The 25,637-nt window shown below is 42.6% G+C and overlaps 1 protein-coding gene across 1 annotated transcript in view; it reads left to right on the plus strand.

Annotated features, from left to right (window-relative positions):
• The window catches only part of NFX1 (nuclear transcription factor, X-box binding 1), a 1,622,551-nt gene that overhangs the window by 663,706 nt on the left and 933,208 nt on the right, over positions 1-25,637 (plus strand). Inside the window, exon 11 of the mRNA XM_044065583.1 lies at positions 1,701-1,809. Within this exon, the coding sequence (XP_043921518.1) occupies positions 1,701-1,809 (109 nt within the window). The remainder of the gene's footprint in view (positions 1-1,700; positions 1,810-25,637) is intronic.

Below are 25,637 nucleotides of genomic sequence, written 5' to 3' on the forward strand. Positions count from 1 at the left end.
TAGTATATACAGGTTAAGTTTGGGCTGTGAGGGGGCTTGCCACCTGCAAAAAAAAAAAAAAGAAAAGAAATTTAAAAGGGAACAGCGATGTTCAATATTTGCCCATCTCGTACATTTTCAGTCTTTTTTGGCGTGTCAGCACTTGGCATTATGAGAGTCGACATTTCAATATGGAGCCGCCTATGTCTACTGCACGGCATGGTTATGACTTGGCTGGTTCTTGGACAGGATAAATTTGTTTATTATGTGTTGTAGGAGTATTGATAAGAATGCGAGGAATGCATGCATGGATAAAATTAAAATGCACTCTGTTGGAGCCTTGTCTTCCAATGGGTTTTATTTTCTTTAGCTGTGTATTCACAGTGGTTATTTGTTTAGGTGTGGACTAGAAGAGGGTGGGGGTGGCAGTTGGAGTATATTGTCATTTTGATAATGGGGTCAGAGAATGGGGATATATAAATTAGAGGCATCAGTCAAGTGAGTGGACAGTGAGGTAGCAGACATAGCTGGCAAGAGCACTAGAAACGTTTCAGATAGGATTTTGCTTTTCTTGTACTTTTGTATTATTTTTTTCAAGTTATTCCAAAGGAGCTTTTGTCTCCCTTGTAGTAAGGAGAGTTTATTTATTTTTAGTTTTATTGTTAGACATCTTACAGCTGTTATGGAGAATGTAATATTGGTCCCAGTTAGCTAAGCCAGTTTTACCCTTGTAATTGCACTCGGCTTTGTCCTTTTTCATTAGCTCATGTTTTGAGTCTGTGGGTAAACCATGGGGTTAAGAGGCGTTTTATTTATTTATTTTTTTAATGAGAAATGGTTTACCATACTTCTCAACTGCCCAGATTTTCTTAGAGTGTCCAGAATTTCGATTCATATTTTTGGTTTGTTTCTCTCTCTCTTTTGGCAAATCACTGAGTATTGAAGTCACTAAATGACATTAATTTCAATTTCAGATTTCGTGTCCTTTAGAAAATGCATGTTAACATAATTTCTATCATTCTAGCAACTTTCTAAGTTTATAAGAACTACATTTAAAATCTGTCCCTATTTTGGACCTTTGCACCCCCATTGTTTTAGGCTTTGTCCAGATTTCTTGCACTAAGATGTGAGAGGGTATGTGGTTTACTGATTGAGGAGCCCAGAGCAATTCCATGTTGTCTTGCAGTCAGTGTGGTAACACTAATCACCATCTCTGAATGCAATCCATTGCTGTTTATTTGCTTTCAGATGTCTTTATCCATTGTGAAGGTAGTTTTAGATGACACCATTGTCATCTAATAGTTGTCATGCTGGGCATCAGTCAGGAGCATTGAACACTGAATTATAGCTACAGCTGGTGAAATACAGGTATAAGGCAATGGTCATGAGATCATACTAAACAGCACTGTTCTACATTTAGCACGCTGGCTGCTTGATAAACCAGTGTGTCGCTTGCTTGTGCACAGATGAACATAAAAAAGAGTGGGTTAGCCTTTTCTGAAGTACAAGGTTGCATTTGATTATAAAGGTGTCTGTGACTTAATTTGCTGCGTACTACATTAGTTTTATCGGATGATGACTAAAAGCTTAAGTTGTAACTGTGGTTTACTACATATGGAAGCCACAAGGTGCTTGTACTTGAAGTGCTTTATGGGTGATGATGGTATGTTTGTTAAAATGATATGCTGTACCCATATTATATAATTTCTCATATGTGACAGGACAAAGAACACAAGTGTTCCCTTATCTGCGGGCGTAAACTAAACTGTGGTCTACACAGGTGTGAAGAACCTTGTCATCGGGGAAACTGTCAAACATGTTGGCAAACAAGTAAGTTAAATATGCTCTTTGTTTGACACTTGAAAAAGATATCTTGGAAACTTTTTGGGACCTTCAGTTTAGTACTGCATATGGAAGAATAGCATTGTAGTCTGTATAATGTTGTGGTTCTTGTAAAACATATCTGACCTCCTCTTGGTAGTTTGCAGTAAATCTACTTCTGTGGACGATGGGTGGTCATTTCTGTCATGCCATAGACTTGTGGTTTAGTAAGAATTCTGTGGCCAGCAATTGTGCTGTGGAGTGACTGATTATTTTCATGTGTAGTTAATGCAAGTAAATTAATACAGTAATACTACCATGACTGGCCACAGTAATTAAATGCTACTTTAAAACAAATGTTTATAAATTACTCATGGATCTCTCCTTGTTTGTTAGCTTTTAAGTGGTGTATGTTAGGTACATCGGGGGGGAAAGGTGAATCAATTGCATCTGTAATCAGTTGGTGTTGGAGACCATGCCATTCTTCATCCCAGCCCATGTCTGTCACTCAGAAGGTTATGTTGAATCTTAACACCATCCCGTATCCATCCATGTTTTCTGCATTTAGAGCTTGCCATATTTTTATTTTAGTATTGCATTTCATTTTCTGCTGTTAGTAAAATAGTCAGTACATCAATAAAAGGGTAATTTTCTTTTAAAAGAAGTATGATGCTGGCTATTGTTCCTGTGTTTAGGAGATCAGGTAGTTTCTTGTGCTTATGTTTTGAGTTGATTCACAGTAACAAGCCCGTGTTGTCTGTCATGGCTGGGCATGAAGTATAGTGCAGCTCACAGTACTCACTGTATTTTTGTCGAGTGCTGTATTATCTGGGTTACATATTGCATACCTTCTATATTTTTAAATAACCTGCGCTTGAACTCCCTAGACGGTCACTAGAATCCAGATTTTTGCCTTTCTTCCTAGCTCTCGTCTGCTGTATGTTTTCAGGATGTTCAGGGTTGCTTTCCTACTTGAAGTGTCATTAAGATAGACTGCCCTTGACTGTCTTCCTCCAAAGCATTCATGTTCTGTCATCATCCAAAGTGGTAATGCAATGCCTTCATTCTTAGTTTACTATTACTAGATTGGTAGTATTACAGGTTGAAGTGTTCTGATATCACTGGATGGTGCAGCTGCTTCTTAATGTCACTCCCAGGGACCAAACCTAGTAAGCTGTGTAATATGTAGTGACCTATTTCTAAGGGCCTGAGTTAGCATGCTTTCCCTTTAGGTATCCTTTTCTCATTCCCTTCTTTACATCTGTCATTGTGCACTTACTGCAGTAGTCCCTGTCTTACTATTCTTTTTACTAGTGATTCAGTCAGAACTTAAGGTATGGTTTAAATTGTTTAATTTTCTTGATCAGGATAGAATTATTTGAGGTAGCCGATGGCTTTTACATGTTATATCTTCCTTTAGATATTCATCCCATTTCTTCTCCATATGCAGCTTTACATTCTTTTTTGCTTGTAGTATAGCTGCTCTGCTTAGCTTTTTAGTTGTTTCTTGAGCTTTAGGATACTGTAAGTTAGGTTGTCTAGCAGTACGGATGTTCATCGTGTTTCACTGTTGCAGTCATTACAATTGGGTTATCCTGCTGGCAGGCTACCCGCAGTTGGCCCGAGTTCCAAAGTCTAGGTCCAGCGTCGGTTGCTGTCGCCTCTTCCCTGACATCAGTGCACCAGGGGTATAAAAGATGCAGCTGACGCCATTTACTTCAGTCTTTCTTGCCGCACGGTGCCCGAAGCAAAAGCAGTTCGCAAGTGCTGGTCGGCCATCTCCTGAGATTTTCAAATTTGAATTTCAGATCCGAAGTCTTCATTAAAGCTAAGTACCCCGTTGGGGAAACTTTTTTCTTGCTCCAGACCAATGTCAGAAAAAGTTAATAATTGTATTTCTTGTGGGAAGCAAATACCTCATAAGGATTTTCATTCTCACTGTGTTCCTTGCCTAGGCCCTGACCACGACATTGCTAGTTGTCGGTTTTGTGCTAGATTTAACCAATGCACTATTAAGCGTCGGTACGATTTTGCATTTTATTACTTTGGCAGAAGATTCAATTATGTAATGCTGTCACAACAACCGACTACCAGAGTTTATAAAAAGCGCAAAGAAAAAGAAAAGGACAGGCATCTGAGGTCCAAAACCGACAACGAGGCTTTGGCTAGGCCAGTCACTGGTTCGCCGGTTCTCAGTGAGGTGCTTTCGCAGCCCCTGACGCCCGCTACCTCAGAGCCACAGGCCGCTTCAGACTCCCACGTGGAGCCGACTAGGCCACTGGAAACTGAAGATGTTATGTAGTCCAATCTCGCCTACATTCTTACTCGTGGGTTCGGAGCCGAATATCTGCTCCAACTCGGCCAACTTTTATTTACTAGCTCGAAGTCTCCCATTCGCTGGGCCAAGCAGGTATCCCATGCTGCACTGCTCCATAACCCCAGATCTCGTTTGCCACTCGTGTAGCTAGGATGTGGTCTCGCTTGGTTGTGGCTAAGTACCTTCTTTTTTTCAATTTCTCTTGAGAAATTTGCTAGTTGTTCAACCACAAAAGCTATTTTAATAGCTATTCTTCTTGTTGCTTGTTTGCAGTGTTTTTTGTTTGTGTAGTTGGTATCCCTAACTGTTCCGGTGGGCTAGGCCCGTTTTTCTTAGAGGACCTAGTCCTCCTTTCTGTGGAGTGTTCCATTTCCTTTTTGTTGATAGTGTGTTGTGAGTTAGTAAAGAACTGTTTTACTTGGAGGTTCTTTGGTTGCCTTTGTGTAGTCTGATCAGTAGTTTTCCCACCTTTGCTGTTTTTTCTGGCTAGGTTGTTCTCAGTGGTCTGCTTGTGCAAGATGTCTAAGGATAAGAAGGAACATAAACCTTCCGGTTTTAAAAAATGTTCCAAGTGTAGTTACAAAATGTCCATTACGGATGGGCATTCCGTATGTGTTTACTGCCTAGGAGCAATTCATTTGCAAGAGTTTTGTAGCTTCTGTCACGCCTTCAGTCCGAGGGTGCTCTAGAAGAGGAAAAATAAACTAATATTGAGGGGACTCCTAAAACCTTCATTTGAAGAGTCTTTAGACTCGACTTCTAGTCCTCAGTCCAAGTCTAAAGCTTCGAAGGCGAAGAAGAGATCTCCGGCTCCGTCTGTCCCTTCGGAGCCCCCAGAGAAAATCTCTAAACTTGACTCTACCTCCTCGGCTCCTCTGTCCTCGGGGCCACAGGAGGTATCTGTAGTACTGGAATCGGCTTTGGCTCCTAATTTACTGGAACCCATTCGGAGCCGTTCGCCCAGTGTTAGGCATGGTTCTCCTGAGAGGAGATCCCAGTCTCCTTCCCTGTCCTCCAAATCCTCGAGGCTTTCTGATTTGGATGTCGATAGGGTGGTACAGAGGCTCCTGCAGTCGCTGGTGTTGGCAAAATTATTCTTGGCTCCAACCCAGTTGGCTTCGGAGCCCGTCCTGATGCTTGTGTCGATGGTTCCTCCTCCGAGCACTTCCTTGTCTTCGGAGCCGGAGTGCTCTGCTCCGAGTGATGTTCCTGCTCCAGCTCCGATACCCCTCAAGGGTTTATCAGTGCTGACGTCTGCTCCGTCCACAGGTTTCGGCACTCTGGTTTTCTCAGTTGGGCCCGAGGAGATACTTCGGGACACCTGTTGGTTTTGAGCCTCCCTCTCGGTGCATCGGCTTGGGGGACCCCAACCCCGGTCATGGCCTCGGAGGCCGGTCGGTCCTCGGATTTGGGGGGACCCACCTTCGAGGCCATGCGGAGCACACTGGCCAGATTGTCAGTTACATCACCCAGATCGGTCATTCCGTCCCCTTCCACCCTGGCTAGAGCCTCTGACGTCCCCCTATCTGTAGATGGAGCCCAAAGGTCTGGGGGATACCCCCATGATCGGTCCCCAGCTTTGAGGGCCCCTCAGAGTCTGTGCCTGAGGAGCCCCCTAGAAAGAAGTCGTGCAAGAGGAAGCACATAGACTCCCAGGATGAGTCTCTCACTTCTGATACTGACCTCGAGGAGTCTGAGGGGTCCCCCAAGTCGTTCTCTGATGATGTCTCTTTCTCCGACATCCTGGAGATATTGAGACAGGCGAATGGCCATCCAAAACCCCCCTCTGAGGAGGAGTCGGTATTCCTCAAGGCCTTTAGTGCTCAACCGTCTGCCTCCTGGGTGCCTCCAGCCTTCGAGCTCTTGGATTTTATTTGTCGAAGGGTGTGGGAGAATCCTGATTCGGTGGAACCTGTACCCAGTAGGCCCAATAAGTTTCTTTCTGCCCCCCCCCCCGGGGAAAGAGTTTCTGTTCAAAGGGATTTCTGTAGATGCCATGGTGGTGGCGGCGGCCACACAGCAGGAAGTAGCAGAGTCTTCTTCCTCCATCCATCCTCTTAACAAGGAGTCTAGGAGCATGGACCAGTACGGGAAGCGTACCCTCTCGTCAGCGACCTTCACCCTACGGTCACTGAACTTACCTCTGTCATTTTACTCTGCTCCAGAGAGATCTCCTTAAGGAGTTAGGAGATACTCTAGTGGGTACCGTACCTGAGGCATTAGCGCACACGGTTAACACCCAGGTGTCTACCCTTAATTCTGTTGTCAACTCGTCTATGAGGCTCATATCGTATGCAGCCGAGGGGGCGAGTAGGGCAGCCAGTTCGGGAGTAGACCTCAGGAGGCAAGCCTGGATGCGCCTGTGTCATTTCGTGGAGGCCTTCAAGTCTTCCTTCACTCACTCTCCCTTTGATGGGTCCTCGCTCTTTGGGACCAAAGTGAAAGACCCCCCTCACCAGATGCGAGCAAGAGGGAAAGACCCTGTCTGCCGTAGGGGTCCGTTTTTCCCTCCCCTCGAGGCCTTACCCCAAGGCTCAGAGGGGAGGGAAGATGTGGTTCAAGAAATCACAGAAGTCTTTCCCGGCCGCACAAGGTAAGTCCCCTTCCAGAGGCAGAGGAGGGGGGGTTATTCTGGAAGATGCCGCCCTAGAGGCAGAGGAGGCCCCCGCAACTCAGGACACCGTGATTCCTTTTCCTTTCGCAGTTCTTCCTACCATCGTTCCTGATGTGTTGCCCGACTGTGCTATTCCAGAGCCAGTCAGGGGCCGCATATCGTTGTACCCAGAAGCCTGGGAAAGCATCACCCAAGATCGATTGGTATTATGAATAGTTTCCGGAGGTTATGCCATCCCTTTTTCGTCAGACCACCCTCCAGTCAGGAAAATCCCGGACGTTCCACCCAGTCAAAGGGATCACGCAGCGTTAGAGGTTTCAAAGCTGCTAAAGAAGGGAGTCATCCAACCTGTCCCCTCAGACCAAATCAGATTAGGGACTTACTCAAGACTCTTTTTGGTGCCGAAAAGAACAGGGGACCTGAGACCCATTCTAGATCTCAGCAGATTAAACCACTACGTTCTGAAGTCCAAGTTCCGAATGGTCACCCTTCAGTCCATTTTCCCGTTACTGGAAAAAGAAGTATGGATGTGCTCCATCGACCTTAAGGATGCTTACTATCATATCAAAATGGACAGGGCATCCAGGAGTCACCTACGCTTCTGGCTGGGAGCCAGTCATTTTCAGTTTCGTGCCCTGCCCTTTGGTATCACCACAGCCCCCAGGGTGTTCACTAAGTGTTTGGCAGTGGTGACAGCTCACCTGAGACATCAAGGATTCCAAGTGTTTCCGTACCTGGACGACTGGCTCCTCACCGCCCCCGCCAGGCATCTACTCATCCGAGCCAGGGACGCTACCATTACCCTCTGTCAGTGACTAGGAATAACATTGAACTGGGAAAAATCTGCCTTGCTGCCCTCACAGGGTGTCACATTTATAGGCACAGAGCTAGACACCGTTCAAATGCGGGCCTTCTTGCCGCACGACAGGATCCAGAGTATTACAGAATCAGGTTCATGCTTTATTACCCCTCAGGAAAGTACAGGCGAGATGGGTTCTTCAGCTTCTGGGAACCATGGCAGCTACCATTATGTTAGTGCCTCTAGCGAGATTACACATGAGGCTTTTTCAGTGGCTTCTTTTTGCCCAATGGTCTCTCCAAAAGCTCCCCCTTTCCCACCAGATCCTACTCACGGACCGATGCAAACAGGATCTCGGTTGGTGGCTGTGCTCCACCAATCTGGACGAGGGGAAACCGTTTGTTCCTCCGTCACCTGTCACCACGATGACCATGGACGCCTCCCACATTGGGGGGGGGGGCATTATCTTGGCAGGACGGTCCAAGGCACGTGGCAAGATCACGAGGTATATCTGCACATCAATGTCTTAGAGATGAGAGCGGTGTTACTGGCATTGTGGGCACTTCAGAGCTCTCTTCCTCTGGGGACAATTGCAATATACTCTGACAACATGTCCGTTGTGTGGTATCTAAACAAACAAGGAGGAACCTGATCTTTACCCCCTGTGCAGAGAGGCCATGCAAGTGTGGCAGTAGGCAGTGTCTTCCCAACGGTTTGTAGTGGCAACGCACATTCCGGGGAAGGCCAATGTGATAGCAGACAGGCTGAGCAGAGCTATTCTGATGCCTTACGAGTAGTCCCTGAACCGTCTGGTTGCGGAACAGATTTTCAGCAGGTGGGGTCAGCCTTGCTGCGATCTTTTTGCCAGTCCCCTCAATGCCAAATGCAGCAACTACTTCACCCTGATCCCCCCCCACAGGGGGAGTCACCCAGGGATGCTCTAGTCCACGATTGGCCGTCCGGTCTGCTCTTTGATTTCCCTCCATTTCCTCTGTTACCAAGAGTGATTCAGAAAGCCATACCCTTGGGAAGCAAGATGATTCTAATTGCCCCACACTGGCCTCGCCAGATCTGGTTCTCCTTTCTCCATCCATTCGTTGTGGACAGTCCTTGGATTCTGGACCCAGTACCAGACCTACTGACACATGTCGGGACAGTTCCATCCCTCCCTGCAGACCCTCAGGTTGACAGCCTGGCTGCTCCACTTCCATCGTTAGTCAAACTTCATCGTTTTTCACCTGAGGTGGTTCACATTTTATCCTCTTCTCATAAGTCTTCGACTAGGAAGAGTTATTCCAGCAAATGGAAGAGATTCTCTATTTGGGCTCATGCCCAAGGAATTGACCCTTACACAGCCCCAATTGCTGCTGTTTTGGATTTCTTGTCCATGCTCTTTCAGCAGGGCTCTGCGCCCCCTACCATTAAAGTCCAGCTGGCGGCTATTTCAAACTTTCATACCTCCTATGAGCCTTCCCTTGTGGCCCATAAACTCTGTAAGGCCTTTCTAAAGGGCACCTTATTACTCCGGCCTCCTGTGTCAGAACCTATCATGCCCTGGGATCTAAGCTTTGTTTTGCAAGCCCTTGCTTCCCCACCTTTCGAGCCGGCTGCCACCTGTGAGTTAAAGTTTTTGTCCTGGAAGACAGCTTTCCTAATAGCCATCACATCAGCCAGATGGGCGTCAGAGATTCAAACTCTCTCCATCAAACCCCCATATTTAATTTTTCATAAGGACAGAGTTTCTCTTAGACCTAATCCGTCCTTTCTTCCCAAAGTAACATCTACTGTTAATCTCAGTCTGTTGAGCTGCTAGTGTTCTTCCCTCAATTCTTGAACAAGGCAGAGTTTAGATTTCATCAACTGGATGTGCACAGACAATTACGATTCTATCTACACAGGACCAAACACCTACGAAAATCTGACCAATTGTTTCCTTTTTAGAAACTAGAGCGGGTTCCCCTATTTCCAAGGTTACCATTTCCAGATGGATTTCGAATTGTATTTCCTTTATTCTTCAGCGGGAAAAAAATCTATCATTTCCCATCAAGGCTCACTCTACTAGGGCTGTTTCTGCATCTATGGCATACCATGCCAGACTGTCTTTGGATGATATTTGTGCTGCAGCTACGTGGGCTTGCCCGCACACCTTTATTACTCATTACAAACTGGATGTGGCTTCTAGGGGCCGGGCTTCCTTTGGTTTTGGTACCACAGTCCTTAGGAGTATCTTCCTTTGAGCCTCCCAGGATAGAGGTGCTGGGGACGTTGTCCCGCGAGTAAGAATGTAGGCGAGATTGGACTACATAACATCAAGAAGTTATGTACTCACCATAACGTTCGATGTATGTAGTCCATCTTGCCTCACATTCTTACGTACCCTCCCACCTGCCCCCTTCCTGGAGGATCTGGAGGTTGGGATTGGTGCTAGAGTACCCTTCAATGGTAGTTTGTTTTTCTTATTCCCCTTGATAGTGTTCTACCTTATTGGATTGTTATGCATGAAGTGTGATTGTTGGATTCGCAGCAAACTAGATCTAGGGTTGTGGAGCAGTGCAGCATGAGATACCTGCTTGGCCCAGCCAATGGGAGACTTCGAGCTAGTAAATAAAATTTGGCCGAGTCGGAGCTGATATTCGGCTCCAAACCCGCGAGTAAGAATGTGAGGTGAGATGGACTACATACATCGAATGTTATGGTGAGTACATAACTTCTTGGTATTGGACACTCGGAAACAATTTCCCTCAGATGGGTCCGGAGCCGCTGAGCAGGCATCGGCTTCTGAGGGAGTTTTCAGACCTCCACAGTTATATGTAAAACCAACTTCAGCTTCAAAGGCAGAGACTAAAGCAGCTCTAAAGACAAAGAAACAAACAAGTACAGCATTCTCCTGGACAGGCCTCCATGCCTAAAAAACAGATGCTTAAAATGGCTGAAGACCTAATTACTTTGATCAGAGGTCCCCCCCCCCCCCCCACACACACACACACACACACACACACACACACACACCGATAAGAGACCTAGGCAAGGGATAGAATTTGAATCTTCAGATCAGGTTTCCATTTCCTCTGATTCCTATTCTGAACAGGAATATTCCCTTCCTCCCTATGAGGATTCTGATGCTGAAGAATCTATCCCTTCAGCCTCTCCTCCTGAGGATTATTCTTTTGGGGAGACCTTGCATACTGTGAGTGAGCATTTCCACTGGGAGAGCCAAGATTACTCAGAATCCAAGAAAAGGCTCCGAGACTTCCTTTTATACCTCAGCACAGGCCCCTTGCTATTCCTCCTGTTTTAGACATTGTAGATGTATTTTCAGAGTCCGGCCTGTCTCCTGACTCTCTACCACCAGCTCCTGTTAAGCCAGACAGATACTACAGGGTTCCTGATTCACATAAATTCCTTTACAAAAGCCCTGCTGCTGACCCAGAAACTATTTCTCAGGGTCCCAAGGGGGTCAAGGCTTCCACTGCAAAAATCCCTATCCCCTCTGATAGGGATTCAAGGGCCCTGGACAGATGGGGGAAAACTATTTACACTTCTGCTGCCTTGGCTGTAAGAGCTTTAAATTGTCAGTTTCATATGCTTAAATATCAGCAATATCTTATGTCACTGCTTAAACCGGAAATGTTGGCAAATTCAGAATGTGCAGAAAACAAAGCAATGCAGGATTTTTTGCATGGAGCTGAACAAGTGGGAAAGCATACTTTGCAATGTGGTTTTGATTCTCTAGACGCCTCCTGCAGGGCCGCAGTTACAGGTTTTGTCATTAGGAGGCATGCTTGGTTAAAAGGACAGAATCTGCCCGATCATGTTAAAGCAAAACTATTAGATGCTCCATTACAACATGATACCTTGTTTGGTGTTAAAGCAGAAGAGGTGTTGAAGAAAATGGAGGACAAAGCTAAATCTATGCAAACAGTGAAGGATTTCTTACAGGTACAGCCTCCCAGATTTAGCAGAAACTGGCCTACAAAGAATTGATCCTTTCCAGTGTCAGACAGGCCACAAAGAGGCAGATACAGACGCCCCATAGGCAGATCACAGCCCCAAGGCTCATACAGGCCTAAACATTGGGGTGCTTCTACCTCCAAAAGTGGAGAGGAAAGATCACAGCCATACAGGAAACCGTCTCAATGACTTCCCCCTGCCCGCACCAAGCACTTATCTTCTGGCAGCTCCTTTGGGGGGAAAACTAGCACTTTATTCACAAAATTGGCACATGATCACCCAGGACAAATGGGTCTTAAATATAGTGTCTCAAGGCTACAGGTTCCACTTTCACACCCTGCCAAGGCCAAACGGGATGCCAGACCTGCCACGCAATCAATGGGCAGAGGCACAAAAACAAGTTTTATCTCTCATGGACATGAGCCATTCAGCAAGTACCACAGCAAGAGCAGGGACAAGGATTTTACTCAAGGCTATTCTTGGTACACAGAAAGGACAAAGCCTGGAGACCAGTACTGGACCTGTCTATCCTAAACACATACCTGGATATTCCAAAATTCAAAATGTTAACTCTGTAGCAGCTTCTGCCCATGCTGGGCAAGAAAGCTTGGCTTGTGACTTTAGACCTAAAAGAGGCATACCTGCATGTCCCAATCAGACTATCATGCAGAAGATACCTCAGATTTCTAGCTGGCTCGATGCACTAACACTTCTCTGCACTGCCCTTTGGCTTATCTACTGCACCCAGGGTCTTCACAAAATGCCTGGTACCAGTAATTGCATTTTGCAGACAGAGGAATACAAATATATCCTTACTTGGACGACTGCCTTATTCAAGCAGAGAACAAGGACATCCTACTACAGCATCTGGCGTTTGTAAAAACATTACTAGCAGGCCTAGGGTACACAGTAAATGAAAATAAATCAAAACTCGTACCCTCTCAAGAGATAATATTCCTGGGTGCAAGCTTAAATACAACTGCCCAGATGGCTTATCTCATGCCAAACACAGACAACTGACTACTTATTTCAAAATGTTGGCAACAAAGACCCAGTTATCTGCAAGAAAAATTCTGCAGGCTTTGGGCTTCATGGCATCCTGCATTCTACTAATTCCATATGCAAGACTGCATATGAGGAAACTTCAGTGGTATCTAAAAAGTGTTTGGACTCAACATTGCCACAGCCTGGAAACAATAATTAACCTCATTCCCTGCCTGCAACAGGAGTTTCGATGGTGGGCAAAAGCCTGTCACCTCAACACGGGACAGCCATTCACCTTGCCTACAGCCAGGGAGAAATTGACAACAGATGCGTCAGAGTATGCCTGGGAGGCCCATATGGTAGGAAGATGTATTCAGGGCACATGGTCTCCAAATCAAATGCATCTATATATCAATCAAAAAGAGATGCTAGCTTTTCAGAATGCCCTGACAGCCTTCAAAGATGTACTTCATCCAGGGCAACTACTGGTAAAGACGGACAATACTACAGTCATGTGGTACATAAACAAGCAGGGGGGCACACATTCCTACCCTTCTACAGACTAGCCATGAAATTGTGGGACACAGCACTGACTTACCAAGTACATCTGCAAGCACAATTCCTGCCAGGAAGGATAAATACTCTGGCAGACGAACTAAGCAGAAACATAATGGATCCCCACGAGTGGAAATTGGATCCACAAGTCTTCAGCATGATAACAAGGAACTGGGGGTGCCTGGACATAGACCTGTTTGCTTCCCCTCACAGCTGCCAACTACAGAGATTCTGCACAAGGACTTATCACAAGCAAGCATAGAAAGTGGATGCTTTATCTTTCAGCTGGAAAAACCTAACAGTATATGCCTTTTTTCCTCTGCCTCTCCTCCCCAATGTACTCCTCAAGGTCAGATAAGAGAAGCCAAAAATGATACTGATTGCCCCAGACAGGCCACGCCAGCACTGGTACCAAATCCTAAAGAGCTTGTCTCAATGCCAAGCTTGGACATTACCTCAAATTCCTCACCTATTGACCCAACAAGACAGTATGATACTGCACAGCCATCTCAGGACCTTAAACCTGGCAACATGGCAAATAATGTAGCCATTCGAGATGCACCACTGTCTAAAGCAGTGATGTATGTTATTTTGGAGGCCCAGAGGCCTAGCACCAGAAAATCTTATGCAGAAAAAGAGATTCTGTGCTTGGAACCTGGCGCAAGGTATTGACACAACTGTTCCAAATATTCCTCAGATTTTGCAATACTTAACTGAGATGCTGGATAAAGGCCTTTCCTTTTCCTCAATTAAAATTCATGCCTCTGCCATTTCAGCACATTACAATACAGAACCATCTATTTTTTTCTCATCCATTACTAAGGCAGTACCTCAGAGGGGCCAAAAACATAAGACCTCCAAGGAGAGTACGAATACCTGCATGGGACCTCAACTATGTCTTGGAAAAACTCACACTGCCTCCTTTTGAGCCAGCCTCTGCAGCTGATATAAAATTCTTATCCTGGAAAACAGCTCTGCTCCTAGCAATTACCTCCGCTAGACGAGTCCCAGAGTTACAGGCACTCATGGCTGTGGAACCTTTTATCATTTTCCATCCTGACAGGGTTTCTCTAAGGACCAACCCTACATTTATGCTTAAGGTAGTGTCCAGTGTGGCCCTTAACCAAACAATTCATTTGCCTACTTTTTATCCAAACCCACAGAATAAGGGTGAGAGACTTCTGCATTCTTTGGACATTCACAGGCAGCTGCGCTTCTACTTGGACAGAACCAAAGTTTTCAGAAAGACTGAACAACTTCTAGTAGCATATACTGCAGGATCACAAGGAAAGCCTATCTCAAAACAGACTATTTCCAAGTGGATAGGCCACTGCATTCATTTCTGCTATTCACGACATGGCAAATCAGTGCCTAAGAGCATTAGGCCACATTCAACCAGAGCAGCAGCCACTTCAGCAGCCTTCCTCAGAGGAGTACCAACCAAAGACATCTTAGAGGCTGCAACTTGAGTTCAGTGCATACTTTTACAAAGCACTACCACTTACCCCTCTACTCTAAGTCCAGTGCAGGCTTTGCCACTGCGGTTCTGCAGGGCATGATAGCCCCTCCTAATCCTATTTAGCAGCAGCCTTCCCAACCTTAGCTTTGGGATTCAACCCAATTGTAATGACTGCAACAGTGAAACACAATGAACATAGTGCAGTTGTGTACCTACCATAAATGTAGATGTTCGAGTGTATTCATTGTTGCAGTCCAGGTTACCCTCCCTCCATCCCCCTTTCTACCTTGCTGGGACTTATCTGTACTCCTCTATTCTATACAACCTATGTGGTGTATTTGCTTGTAGATGAAGGAAAAGTTAATTTTTGTATATGTATGCTTATTGGCATAATTTAGCCTGTCATTTTAGGTGCACCTGACATCTGGGGCAAGAAAAACTGAAGAAAATGGCGTCTGCTGCATCTTTTATACCCCTGGCACACTGACGTCTGGGAAGAGGTGACAGCAACCGACGCCGGACCTAGACTTTGGAACTCGGGCCGACTGCGGGTAGCCTGTCAGCAGGATAACCCAATCGTAATGACTGCAACAGTGAATACACTCTAACATCTACATTTATGGTAGGTACACAACTGTACTTTCTCTGCACTTTGTCTTTAAATTTTGTTTTATTGTGACTCTAGACAGTGATGACTCTTGGATATTTTGCCATGAATTTACTGCAGTGTTGAGCAGTATTCACTTCTACGGTTTTGCAGATGTCATTCTTCCATTATACTGTTTGTGCCATATTGCAAAGACTTGCTTTTCTGTTAAATGTGTTATCTAGCAAGGTATTGTATATTTATGTTGTAAACTACATGACTACACCTTGCAAGTATTCCACTGCATGCCCTGGTATATTTTATGGGCACATTTAACTTTTGTAATTTATTGTGAATTTTACTTTTGTTAAAATGTCATATCCAGTGTAGAAATGTAGCTGTGGTCCACTGGGATCATGCCATTCATACAGTTATGTGTAGTAAAATAAATGCTTCCTATTTGTAAGTCTCTGTAACCACTTCCTCACCAATTGGGTCAAGGCATGCTTTTTGTGATCAGGCCACATTCCAAGTTGGAGTCTGTCAGTTTGAGTACTCTTGTCAGTGACTGCTGATTCCACAAAGTTTGCTGAAATCCACTTTAAGAAGCAAGGGAATTAATGTTAACCCCACATTTGTGCAGTTGTGGAGTTGATATATACAAGTATAGAGGTGTTATCTGTAGATGGGAGAGGTGCAGGTATGACTTCCACCCTGAACAAAAAAAAAATGATTTGAAGTTCATTGAAAGTGACTTTCAGCAAGCTATTTTTACTGTTTTGACAGGCTTGAAATTTTTTCCAGCCAATTAACATAATTTCTTTGTCCGTAGCCAGTTTTCTGGAAATTAGTGCCAGCACTGATAAAAGTGAAGTGCTACTCCAGTCGAGGGCTTGATACAGTTGCAGATAATACAGTGTCAGTATGTTTTACTTGGGATTGCTTGTACACCAGTCCAGAAGCCGTGAAGTACCTAGACAGGAAAGATTTCATATATGTGACATCCCATGTCTGGGCCAGTAATCAAGGAGCCTGAATCCTCACCACTGACAGTGGAGAGCGACATTCACTTGGAATAAAAATAGATACACATTGTTTCCAGGTGCAGCTGTCTACATTAAGCACAGTTTTCCTTAAGAGCACACAAGGAACACATTTGGCCCAGCGTCTGGTTTCTCTCTCTCCAGGTCCCCAGTAAAGACACCCCACTGGCACAACTATAGAGTTGAGTCCTCAACAGTGTGTCCAAGCCAAGTCCTCCGCCACTCTCTGTGAAACCTGTGCTTAGTGTCCCTGCTCCTAGCAGCTGACACACGCTCTTAGAGATTTTATTTTGCATGCGTACACACACACACCTGGAAAAGGCTGGCACAGATTTACTAGCTATGCCCCCTTCTGCCCAGACTATAAGGTAGTTACTGCCACCAGACACTCCAAAGCCAGCTACTCTAAGGCTGTTGCAAGGGTACTCAGTTATACTGACTGAAATTAATATGGATACAAATGGTGGTGTTTGACCACTGCAGTAAGGCTATCAGTAGTGGCCACATAGTCACCAAATAGTACTCTCAAAGTTTAAATTACTGTCTAAAGGACCAGCCACAATGAAAAGTTTAAATATGTTTAATAAATAATAAAAGAACATGAAAATTCGGAATGTCTTTTTACAGTAAACACCATTGGTTCATAGGTTCATAAGCAGGTACTAGGCTATCGGCCCAACGGCCTATGTAAGCCTAGCCAACAAGGTTCCCTGGCTTTTGCCACCCAAGAAAGTTATTTTCCTGTGCCACTGTCGAGCAGAGGCACAGAATTGATCCCCAAGGTGTATTTCCCATCCACTCATCAAGATTTTTCTTGGAGTGCTAATGAAGAACTTTGCTTGACATAGATGGGTAGCCTGTTCCAGAGTATGGGAAGTCTCTGGGACAGGAATCTATCCCTCCAGCATGTCCTGTTTATTGTGGTGACAAGGTTTAGGTCCCTAGAGCGTTTAGCTTGGAGGCATTGGGATTTCTTTGGGTGTAGCATATCCAACAGCTCTGGGTTTGACATAGCTTTATATATTTATATTACCAGAGTTTCAATCACAGGAAATATTAAAATAACACAAATGAATAAATTCACACAGGTACAGAAAAAGTAGTACTTGGCTAATCTCACTATAGTTTCCTGACTGGGCTAAAGAATTAATATTCCCTCATCACTTACTAGAGCAAGGCAAGATGAAGTAGGTGAGGGATCCTTCTATGTCTGGTTTCAAAAACAGACTGCTCTGAGACTCGCATATTCACACATGGCTCATAAAAACTGACCAGCCGTACTTGACTAAGCACATCTTTGTTGCAGTGGGACATGCCCTGCTGACCAGACTCATCATTCTGTGAGACCCATGCCCTAATGTTCTTACTCCTGCCCCAGTCACTAGAGATACCTTTTTTAAATGGGAAATCTGTGCTTTGTTGTCATCCTGTGGCTACTCATGGGCATAATTAATCATGGTGTTGACCCAGCAGGAGGTACTTAAGGACAGTTCAGCAATTGCACAAATTTGCACCTGCAGCCACTTGTCTGCTATGTGAGACTGTGCTGTCTGAGGGCCTGCAGGAGGACTATACTTTGACACTAAAATGGTGCATCCTTTGCATTGTTTGCTACTTTCCATTTCCCTGTCAACAAATCATAATGGGCATACTGAACACTGAAATGTAGGCTATGAAGAACAACGGCGTACAACAGAATACCATGGGAAAATTCATTCTCATCATCCTAGTGAACATTATGTACCATTTCAAGTGTCTCAGTTTGAAGAGCATGCATTCAGGAGTTGGTATCAGTGTGATTCTAATTCATAGGAAAGACATAATGTTACACAGCAAGGTACAGTACTACCAAAGCAGTGGAATAGAAATTGTATTGTGTTGTCAGAATGCACTAGTAGTAATAGAGACAGTTGAATGCCGAAGATTGTTTGTTTTACTTAAGTAACAGTGGCTATGTACATAATGAAGCAGTCTGTGGAAATCTCACTTAAAAAAAAGGCGCACAGGTAGCAATACAGTGTGGTGAATGATGGAAAGTTCTTTTGAGAACTGTTTACTGACTAGCCTTATTCGTTCACAGTGAGATTCATTTAAAATGAATGTCTCTGAACCCCTATATTAACTCCATAAATGTGGTGCTCCAACACAGTACATGTTCATGCTGTTACTATTACTATGAAATGGGATACATAAGCAGTACCGTATTGATGTCTACACTTTAAACATACATATATCCATGTGCTTGAGACCTGACAACAGCACATTTTACTTGTAATACAGTAAAGGATTCCTTTTAAGATAGCACTGTGTGAGTTAGCTACCATGTCGGTTATTTCCAGGACCCCTTAAAAGCATACTAGTGGTGTCTTGGAAGGTACAATAACCAAGGATACCTCTAAAGTATACTAGAACTACTGTATTTAGCGGTTGCCACTAAGAGATTTTACTTTAAAACTGATATTTCAGTCAGGATTCCCAGTAGGGAAATTCCTCTCATATTACTGTTTTTTTTCTGTAAAAAGCTTTTACTGTTACAGAAAAAAATATTTAACTAGGGGTGAGGACCTGAGGGTTGGAGAGTTGTCATTAAAATGTTTTACCCCAAAACTTCAGAATTTTGGCAGTCTGTCCAGTGCAACACTAGGACTGGTTGGTATTCCAAAATGGCTGTACACTGATTAGCAGCATAACTTCAGCTCTGCCACTGTAAAACTGATAAAAATGAGTGCCATTGAAATTTTTTTTGGTAACATTCAGTTCCTGGCCAGTAAATGTACTGCCTGGATGCCATTGATAGAGAAAAATTTTGAAAACCTGAAATAAAATCAACCAGAGAAGGTAACTAGAAAACATTATCTGGGAAGGATTCTGCAGCTGTTTAGCAAAACTAGTTCAAGCTTCAGCTTTGGTTCAAGAGATGGCTTCCAGTAATTTAGAGGAAAAAAATCAAATGTACTCAGAGGTGATTAAAATAAATGAGCATACAAGGATCAAGTCAAACAACAAAAGGTTGGAAAAAATAGAAAAACCTTTAACTAGCTATTCAGATACACTGATAAAACTGCAAAAGTCAGAGGTTAGCATGAAAAAAAATCTGGCTAAATGAGGTTTCTCAAGACTAGCTAAAAAAGAGGATGGAGCACTCGGAGAAAACCTGAGATTTTTTTTGCTGTATCAGAGAAACAGGAAGGAACAGACTTTAATGTTATGAAACCGTCAGTAAGCAATTGGACTGATGTTCCACAGCAGAATGTTTAATAGTTGAAAGGGCACACTGAACATATGCTGCTGCAAACCTGGGCATGAGAAAGCAGCTAAGACCTGTATTAGTAAAGATACAATAGTGCCAGCAAGAAAAGTTGATTGTGACACAATTGTGGAAGAAGGGTGAAGTATTAAAGTTTGGAGACAGCTGTGTGTTTGTAGAAAATGATTATTCACTGTACACCAGGGAGAAGATAAGCAAATTTATCCCAGCAATCAGGGAATGATGAGAGGCAGGTGTGAGATTCAAGCTGCTGTATCCATCTGTCTTCAGAGTGATTTTTGCTGGAGGATAAAAGTCATTTTTTGATGTAGAACAGGCTAAGGAAGAAATAAAGGTTTATCCAACAAAAAGTGAGTCAGCAAACAGAATGGGACTTTGCTTCTTCTGACAGTAAGGTTCATAGAGAGACTTTGCCAGCGAAACTTAGTCCAATGTTACAAAGGAAGATGCTTGCGATAGAGAGAAAAGCACATGTGTTGGGTAGAAGAATCCACAGTACCTTGGACTTGACCCAAAGTCTGGTTTTGGGAGATGAAGATATTTAAGAAAAATACCATCCACTCTGGCATTAGTGAATAAATGGAACACAGTGCAGCATCTCACCACATTTGAAAAACATGGTTTTTCAAGAAAAAGTAGCTGAAAAGCACTGATCTTTTGTTGAATTTGTTAAACTTGGAGTTTAAAGCATATACCCTACTTCATATTGGTGTTGAGGGACACTAAAAGGGGTAAACTAAGTAAAACACTTTTTGTTCTTATTAGTATTTGTATAAGACATTTTGTGGTATAAACTGCATGCTGTATACAGTAAAACAGTTTTATGTAGTGTGTAGTAAGGAGTATTTAAAATGTAGGGGATCTTTTCGGTAACTGCTGAATGTGTTCGATATTAAAGTAAATAAGTTTTTTCTTTATTTGTAAGGAATATAGGTTTTACAGTATGTTAATATGCTGTGATCTTGGGCTTCTGGGGTGGGGAATAAAAGTGCACTGATTATATTATATGTAAAATTAGTGTGTTTAGATGATTGTCTAGGATACTGCCTTTGGCTTAAACTGTAAACAGGTGATGTGGACTTTTAAAATAAGACAATGGTAAAAGCCATGAAAATGCTAAGCTTCTTACAACTACAAATGTTACCTTGTTTTCCACTGGCAAATGTTTTGTGGAGTTGAGATTTCTGCAGCTGAGGGCAGCTGTGCATTCTTTAGTGAGTGAAATTTATAAATTATGGAGTGTATTTTCATAGAAACAAGTTGTCTGCAGCAAGCAGTTAATCTTGAGAATTCTGAGTATTCTTTGCTGAGAGAAATGCAAAATTTAAAGGTACAGTGGCAAGCAATTCAGTGAAAAAAAATTTAGTTTGAAATTATGGGAAGTGAATAAGAGGTGCCAACCTCCCTGGCAGCCATAATACTTTTAATGCAGCTAACAGAATAGTGTACCATCTAGTTTTATTTAAAGATAGCCAGTGCACTTTTTCTTAGGACTAAAAGTTAATGTTTTCTTAAAGCATAGAAGCTGTTTCCATTTCTGGAAGGGGACAAGAGATGAGAAAAAAACTGAGCAATCGGTGTAAGTGGGAGGCTGTAGTATGAGCCTTAGCATGGGTAACATTAATTTTAGGTTAGAGAGTGCCTTTTGATTTTGTTAGTGTGGCTGCCATTTTTGCGGCAATTCTTCCCTTTTTTTTGTAGGTGGATTGGACACTCCGAATTGGCCCTTGGCGTGAGTGCATACGTGTGTACTTTCTGTGGAAGGTTGGGCGCCGGGCCAGCAACTCGACACCGTAAAACTCCACTGCCAATCATGAGCGGACAGGTGATCCGCTGTGGCGATCCCTAACTGGGAAAAGCTGAAAGAAGTACTAGTTCCCTTTTGTAGGGTTAAACTTCATGTTTTGAAGATATACATAATGTTGTGGGTTTGTTCCAAGTTGATAGGAGATGGGGGTGTTTTGTATTTAGTTGTTTGTTTGAGGGTTTCATTAAAACAAAAAGTCTTGTAAATTTGTGACATAGGTTCAAATGGAGATGAGAAGAAACAACTGTACAAAAGAGCAGCCTGTCGAAACATTACTATATGCATATAACACAAAAGCTAGAAATAACACATTCAGATAAACAGTCATGTATAATAGATGGAAACAGTAACTTTTTATGATTATGTCTATGCTGTCCATATTGTCCTGAATGTGGATGGCCTTACAGGTATAGATAAAAAAAGAGCATTGAATTATATTAAGAAGTGAAGAGTGCAAATGGCAATGCTGCAGGAGATATGCTTGGAACGAAATGAGCCTATGAATTCGACAAGAGTATTTTAGAATGGATATTCAGCAAAATATCAGGGACAGAGGAAAAGGGGAGTGATTATACTTATTACTAGAGGGACTCCAATAGTGATAGATTGGGGGGGGGGGACAAAAAGTTGTACATTTGTAGTACGAAAGGGGCTATTGGCAAAGGAGGATTACAATGGTATATATTTATATTCCACTGAAAACTGCTATTATGCTTGACAATTTTGGAAAAAATGAGATTTCAGCAGGAAATATTTATAGATGGGGACTAGAATCTGATTTGCAGTAGTGAGGATGTCAAGGGGACCTATTAGAGACAATATAACAACATAGGGTAGATCTCTGAAGGAATTTATGAAAACATTTGGTATGAAAGATATGAATTCTGTAGTATAAACTCTGATGGAATTTGCATATTATTCCCCAGATTACAATGACTGGGCTAGATTAGATAGAAATTATATTTCACAGAAACATGTGCATTTAATTGAAAGCTTTGACACACATCCAGTAACTGTTTCAGATCATGCACCAAGATAAAAATATAGGGTAATGAAGTAAAAATAAGTCACTGTGTATTTCCCCACCTACCTGTTAAAGAGAATAGAAATGATTTGAGAGTCCTTAAGGAAGACAGAAATGTCTTCAGAAGTTCTAGCTAGTGACTGGGAAGAAATGAAAATGGAGTTTAAAAATATGTTCAAAATAAAAGCGAAAGAGCTGGTTAAGAAGCAATAGGAATTACGTGATGAAGGTTCAAGTATTGCAGAATAAGGGGAATCTCGGAGAACAAGAGGGGAGCAAATGCACAGTGGTAAAGAGAAAATAAGGTAGTATCTAGATAATGTGCACAAGTTTAGAAAGATTGCGGTTGAGCAGCTATTTTTTATAACAAATCCATAACACAAAGACTTGGGCAACAAAGCGTTGAAAGTGTTGTTGCCAAACTTGGGGAACCTATGCCAAGAAACATAACCAGAGATCCTGTAGAGGTTTTCGTTATTCTGGAAATTTTATAAATAATTGCATAAAGCAGAGAAATGTGGAAATCAAGAACGAGTACAAATGAAAAATTTATAGAAGACTTAATTATGCCAAGGGTAGAGTAGACAAGGGTCAGCAACAGTTAAGATAGGAGTTGATTAAGTAAAAACAGTGATGTATAATCAATCTTCAGGAAAGTTTCCAGAAGTGGATAGTATTCCTGTGGAAGACTGGAAACTGGGAGGGAAGAAAGTGGTAAAGATCTGGAAGATTTTGTTTAACAATATTTAAAAAGGAGGGGAAGCATCAGCATGTTGGAAGAAAGATGTGTTTGCTGTGTTAACCTAAAGATGGTTAAAAAAAAAAAAAAGCCTTCAGACCCAGCTTAGTGTAGACCCTAACTAAAAGAATGACAAGGGTGTTGCCAGAATTTTATAATATGGATCAGTGTGGTTTTGTGGAAGGGAGGCAAATATTTGACATTAATAGAATAATGATCCACAGAGAAGCAGATTTTAAGAAAATACCTCTGTTGGTGGTGAGTATTAATGCAGAAAAAGCATTTGACAGAGAAAGATAGGATTTTGAGTAAAACATTGGAAGTATTTGCCTTCCCTGATAACAGTAAGGTTAATTAGAGGTATATATGAAGGGTCAGAGGCAAGAATTAGAGGGTGGGTTCCTCTCAAGCTGTTTGAACAGTGTAACCAGGCAGGGGTGCTCCCTTGTCCCCTTTATTTGCTTTATATTTAGAGCCATTGGCAAAGAAAATAAAGGTCTCAGAAACACAAGGATATAATTGTTATGGTAATCAAGAAAAGTTGTCTATTTGCAGATTATATTTTTTTGTACCTGATAAATCCAGAAAAGGACATTGCAAGAGTTGTATAACATTTTGAGACCGTTTCATGTCTTTTTTGGATATAAAATTAATGAAGATAAAACAAAGTCTGTAGCCGTAAATTATGCACACATTGGTTCAGCAATGCCCATACTTATGCAGACATGAAGAGATGAAGTGTTTAAAAGTATGGATTAAAAAGGCTTCTGCTATGGCAGCTAAGGATTTGTGGCAAGATAGTAAACAAAAGATAATATAAAATTTGAGAAACTGGAAACTCTTGTTTATAGACATGGCTAGTAAGATACAAGCAAAGAAAATGTTTAGTCCCTTTAACCTTGTATAATGGTCAGGTATACTTTTATCAACCTGAGGAGAAGTTGTGGAGAAAAATTCCTTCAATTTTTTATTAATCAATCTGGGAGGGAACGATGGCATGAGTTTAATGGGATAAGTTGATCCTTCCAGTAGAACAAGGTGGTTTAGGTTTACCTGATTTGAAGGGATATTTTAGAGTTACACAATTAAGGCTCATATACTTGACACCAGCAGGAGGTTTTAATTCATAGTGGAAAGGGATGATGAAAGGAGAATTTCAAGAAACCGAGAGAGGGTGGGATTTTGGATGTAGATCCTTAAGGAAAGTAATGACAACCATATATAATATGTTCATGTGGGATATTTGGATGTAGATCCTTAAGGAAAATAATAATATATAATATGCTGATAAAGTAGCAGAATGTATTCCAAAAGCTATGCCAGTACAAGAATGGGGATGACTCCAAGAAGAGGTACAAAAAATAGGCAAGAGGGGGTGGAATTTACTTGAGAAAGCTGGAAAGGAACCGAGATTTGGGGAGGAAATAACTCGAGCAGGAAAGGTGATAGGGATGAGGCCAAAAAGGCATTCACATTGCAGGCTAGAGACTGCTTTCCCTACCAGGGCTTGATCTCAGAGTGTAGGCAAAGAGAAAGGGATAAGGGAATGCCAAGTGAAAGACCAGCTCTGGTAGAGTTTAGTTGACTCTAGGGTAGAAGCAGCTGTTAAAAGGATGATTAGTAGGGCATATAAAATATTGCACGAGAACCAAGAATCAGTGAAGCTCAGAAAAGATTGGAGAGAGACTGGAAAAGCAGTTTGAGAAAACAATGGGAAGACTTGTATGGCTCCCAAGTATGCCACCAAGTCCAGAAGGTTTACAATCTTTACTTTGAAGTGTTTGCGTATGTGTTTTTATACCCCAAGCAGACTTCAAAGAATTTTCCTTGGGTAGATAGCAAAGGTTGGAGGCGTGATGGAGAAGAACGAGGTATCTAGGAACATATGTTTTGTGACATTAATGAGCTGGCAGATCTCTTCAGAGTACTCCATCAGAAATATCGGATTAACAAATTACTGCAAGTTAGGAAAGGTTTCTTTTGAGCTGGGATACAGGATCTGAAATGCCTAGGGCATTGTAAGGCCTTGTTAAGTTTAATTCTGTTAGTGGCCAAAAAGCCTGTTACCAGAAAATGGTAAAGTCTACACAAACTGTATTTGAGGTATTGAATATTGAGAAAGAGGTAAAATAACTGGATGGGTGATTTTTAAGAAGGGGTAGGTAGGAGCAAATTACGTAGAATTAAATGGAAATTATAATACATGTATTGTTCATACAATGTATAGAAGGAAGGGGAGTGAGGTTCATCGGAAGGCAGAATCAATGTTTTGTAATGTTGGGCTGATAGTAGCAAAGAAAATGTGTTGCATATTGTATTTAAATGGAAAAATATTTTTTTTTTCTGTTACTGTATGTTTGCCTGTGTCTTAAATGATAATTTAATACAGGCGTTTAAAAAAAAAAATCCAAAGTTCCAGTCAGGTTGTACCACCAACTCTTCAAGGCTCTGCTACCTGATTGACGCACATTTTTCAGTAGTGCATGAACCAGGCTTCAGGCTCCTCATGTCTTCCCTTCCTTAGATGCAAAAAGACAAACGTATGGGAGTTTCCAGTGTTCAAGCTGGTTTTCTCTTTACCTTGGTTGCCAGTGACTGACTCTGCTGTGGCCATTTCAGGTACCTTAGACTGCTCTTCATTTTCTTTGTCTATCTAGTGTTGCTCTTCAAGAAGCCGCTAAGGATTGGGTG

The sequence above is a fragment of the Protopterus annectens genome, chromosome 3.part0, assembly GCF_019279795.1.
Source record: "Protopterus annectens isolate FY-2018-M chromosome 3.part0, PAN1.0, whole genome shotgun sequence".
NCBI lineage: Eukaryota > Metazoa > Chordata > Ceratodontiformes > Protopteridae > Protopterus > Protopterus annectens.